Source organism: Sinocyclocheilus rhinocerous, unplaced genomic scaffold (genome assembly GCF_001515625.1).
Source record: "Sinocyclocheilus rhinocerous isolate Xijiao unplaced genomic scaffold, SAMN03320098_v1.1 scaffold2911, whole genome shotgun sequence".
Lineage (NCBI taxonomy): Eukaryota > Metazoa > Chordata > Actinopteri > Cypriniformes > Cyprinidae > Sinocyclocheilus > Sinocyclocheilus rhinocerous.
In genome coordinates, this window is record NW_015644341.1 from 191,059 (window position 1) to 195,186 (window position 4,128).

The window sequence follows — 4,128 nt, forward strand, 5'->3', positions numbered from 1 at the left end:
ATCATTTGAATCAGTGAGTTGTTAACTGGAGACTAGACTCGCTCTGTCTGAATCATTTGAATCAGTGAGTTGTTAACTGGAGACTAGACTCGCTCTCGCAGGTGTAATCTGCTCAATCCCATTCGCGGATGAATTGTTTAGTGCGATTAGCGAACCGATTTAACAGGTTCATTTAAAGGAATCGGCTCGTTCACGAAACGAACACCACTATGCGTGACGATTTCTCCAGTTCAAAATAATGAGGAACGACATGCTTTTATGAAATATGTTATGATTTGGAATGTGGTGAAGTAAAAGTAAAAGTTTCCCAAAATAAAAATACTCCAGTAAAGTACAGTTACTTGAAAATTGCACTTAAGTACAGTGACGAAGTAAAAATGACTTAGCTACTGCCCTCCACTGAATCTTAGGACGTTTTGGGTTTCTTACTGTAACTTTCAAACAAATTAACCCTTTAAATTTATTTTTAAACATCATAATTAATTAAAGACCAGTTTTATTTCAGTTCACAACACCACTAGCATGTCACCAGTAATTACATTATATTAATTTTCATGGACCCTTTCGAAACACTGCTGCATGAAGCTTCGAAACTTTATGACTCTTTTGTTTCGAATTGATTCAGAGTGCGTATCAAGAGTGCTTATTCTTCATTTTAATAGTATTTCATAATTTGTAGATTACATTTAATAGGTTACACTTGTAAAACATTTACAATTTGTTATGACTGTACGTTTGATTTGTTCTCGTTGCAGCTGGTGTCGCCAACATGCGCTTTTTACGCGCGAAACACGCTTCGAAATACTGAATCGTTTTGCAATTGATTCAATTGATTCGAAGTTCCGAAAAGCTTAGTTTCTAACATCACAATGGATAATATTTTATCAGTGTTACATGTAATGATTGATGCAAACAATAAAATAAGAATCAGCAAATAATAAAATGACTCAGTTAGAGCTACAATAAAGACAAATACATGGGAAAAAGTGACACACAGTATCGATCAATTACCACATATTAATAATAGGCCTATTACAGGCTTTAATCGTCTATTTGACTTTACTTGTAAAAACCAAGCGGCAACCTCCCGCTCTCTCTCGTGAAGCCAACAAGGAAGTGACTTAAACTGTAATTCATCAACTGGCCGCTAGAGGCTGGCTGCAAAAGGGAGGCAATCGCATAGACTCCGCACTGTATTAAACACCCTTTTTTATTAATTGTTTGCTTTTATTTTGTTGTCCCACATGTAGTAAATACTATAGTGTTTTTGAGCCATACTATATTAAAGTGCATTATACTGTATATATTATAGTATTTAGAACACTTTGTATTAACTGTAGTGAACTGTAATAAATACTGTAGTATACTTTAGTTTTACTACATTAAACTGTAGTGTATTGTAGTATAATACACCCTATAGTTGTAGAAAACTTAGTAGTACAGTATTGGTTCGGAACCGAGCCGCTCACATCTGATACAGAAACCGAGGGAAGGTCCAACATCCGGATCCGGTGAGTGACGCGCGATATAAACCACACTCACTCATTCACTCAAGCTTCTGCTAGTTTCATACAATTCTATAAAATATGTAGATTTACGCAGTTATATATCACTGTATCATCTACACGCTGCAAACAGATCCGTGCGGTGGATTCTAACAGGAAGTGAGTCCAACAGGAAGTCAAAGTCACTCATACTCATGTTATATGTGTGTTATTAAATATTTATATAAAAAGAGTGTTATTAAATATGATTTTGATGATACTGAGTGTGTGTCCTGTGATCTGTGAGGATGTTTAACGCTGTTTCCCCGTGTGTGTGTGTGTGTGTGTGTGTCTGTCTGTCTGTCTGTGTGTGTGTGTGTGTGTGTGTGTCACGTGTGTCAGGTGACTGTCAGGTGTTTTCTTTACAACAGATATTAAACTCAAAGATATTAAAATCAGCTCAAAGAAGCATGCAAAATATTTCTGCTAATTACACTAATGAGAGGCAGAGCTGGATAGTAACTGATTACATGTAATCTGGGTTACGTAATAAGAGTCCAAAAAATTAGTATTTTAAGTACTACTTAGATTAGAAATGAGAAATAGAAGTACTTGTAATTAGACTAAATTAGATTTTAAAATACTCATAATCAGACTACAGTTGCTTGTTTATTGATTACATATTATTCACATAAGAGCAATATATTATTATTATTCTCCTCATTTTCATCTTTTCAATGAATGTAAACAAATACAATATTTAATTTTTAGTAAGTGTTCTAATTGATCGATGTTAATAATTAATTATTAGCTTTTAGTTAAACTCACAAACCCCTTAATGTAATGTTTAATGCACTTTATGTTGTTAATAACAACAAATGGAATATATTTTACATTTAGTCTTTTATCCAAAGCGACTTACAAATGAAATCAATCAAAATCAACAAAAGAGCAATTTTACTTGTAATTTGTTTTTAATTAAATAATAGAAATAGAATACAAAAAGAATAGTGTTAGTTTTTTTTAAGAAAACAAGCAGTTAGTAAATGAATAGAGTGCGAGTCTAAAAGGGAGTTTAGTAAAAGTGTAATTTTTGTAATTGTATATAATAACTCATAATAATATTAATGGTGTGGACGATGAATCTGTGTTTCAGAAATGCAGCGCTCAGCGGTTATTTTTGTCCTGGCGTTCTCCACGGCCGCCTGGGCTCTGGATAACGGGCTGATGAGGACCCCGCCGATGGGATGGTTAGCCTGGGAACGTTTCCGCTGCGACACCGACTGTCTGAACGACCCCGACAACTGCATCAGGTTCATCAATTAAACATGATTTACAGTTGAGGTCAAAAGTTTCAGAATCTGCTAAATGCTAATTATTTTACCAAAGTAAGAGGGATCATACCAAATGCATGTTATTGTTTATTTAGTGCTGACCTGAATAATATATTTCACATAAAAGATGTTCACATATAGTCCACAAGAGAAAATAATAGTTGAATTTATAAAAATGACCCCGTTCAAAAAACTTTTTGAATTTGAAGATCAGGGTAAATTTAACTTATTTTGTCTTCTGGGAAACATGCAAGTATCTTCTGTAGCCTCTGAAGGGCAGCACTAAATGAAAAAATACGATATTTAGGCAAAATAAGAAAAGTGTACACATCTCCATTCTGTTCAAAAGTTTTCACCCCCGGCTCTTAATGCATGGTTTCTCCTTCTGGAGCATCAGCGAGCGTCTGAAGCTTCTGTAATAGTTGTGTTTGAGTCTCTCAGTTGTCCTCAGTGTGAAAAGATGCATCTCATAATCATACAGTCACTGCTGGAAAGGGTTTAAATATGCAGATGATGCTGTAAAACCACAGAATGTGCAGGAGCTGGGGGTTTTTCTGAAGAACAGCAGCAGTTTAACTGTTCAGGACAAACAAGGGACTCATGAACAACTATCACTAAACACAAAAACACACAGCTGTGGATCATTCAGCTAACAACACAGTATTAAGAGTCAAGGGGGTGTAAACTTTTGAAAGGGGTCATTTTTACAAATTCAACTATTATTTTTTCTTGTGGAATATATGTAAACATCTTTTATGTGAATATCTTATTCAGGTCAGTAACATGCATTTTGTGTGATCCCTCTTTTTTTGGTTTGGTAAAAAAAACAATTTTTTTTATTATTACTGTTTAGGTTTAATTTTTTTAATGAACTTAAAATATTTAGTTTTAAAAAAAAAATGTTTTATTATGTGCTTGTATTACAATTATTTAGGTAATATAATTGAATGTATTTTTTTATTTTAGTTTTAGTTTTTTTTATTTTAGTTTTTTTTTTTTTCAGTTAGTTGCCAAAGCACCATTTCTTATTTTTATTTAAAGTTTGTCATCTAATATTTTATTTTATATTTCATATTGTATTTTAAATTTTATATTTTATTTATTATCACCTTTATTTCATTTTTATTATTTGTGACCCTGGAGCACAAAACCAGTCTTAAGTGTCAATTTTTCAAAATTGAGATTTATACATCATCCATAAATAAGCTTTCCATTGATGTATGGTTTGTTAGGATAGGACAATATTTGTAAATCTGGAATCTGAGGGTGCAAAAAAATCTAAATATTGAGAAAATCATCTTTAAAGTTGT

The 4,128-nt window shown here is 33.0% G+C and overlaps 1 protein-coding gene across 3 annotated transcripts in view; it reads left to right on the forward strand.

Annotated features, from left to right (window-relative positions):
* The first annotated feature begins 1,451 nt into the window (after positions 1–1,451).
* naga (N-acetylgalactosaminidase, alpha) overlaps positions 1,452–4,128 on the forward strand; it is a 9,832-nt gene continuing 7,155 nt past the window's right edge. Inside the window, exons 1-2 of one of the 3 annotated variants that reach the window (XM_016575813.1) lie at positions 1,452–1,511; positions 2,641–2,797. In XM_016575813.1, the coding sequence (XP_016431299.1) occupies positions 2,643–2,797 (155 nt within the window). In that variant the 5' untranslated portion in view covers positions 1,452–1,511; positions 2,641–2,642. Of the gene's footprint in view, positions 1,512–1,625; positions 1,665–2,637; positions 2,798–4,128 lie in introns of those variants that run through there. The other 2 variants (XM_016575814.1, XM_016575815.1) reach the window with 2 other exon arrangements.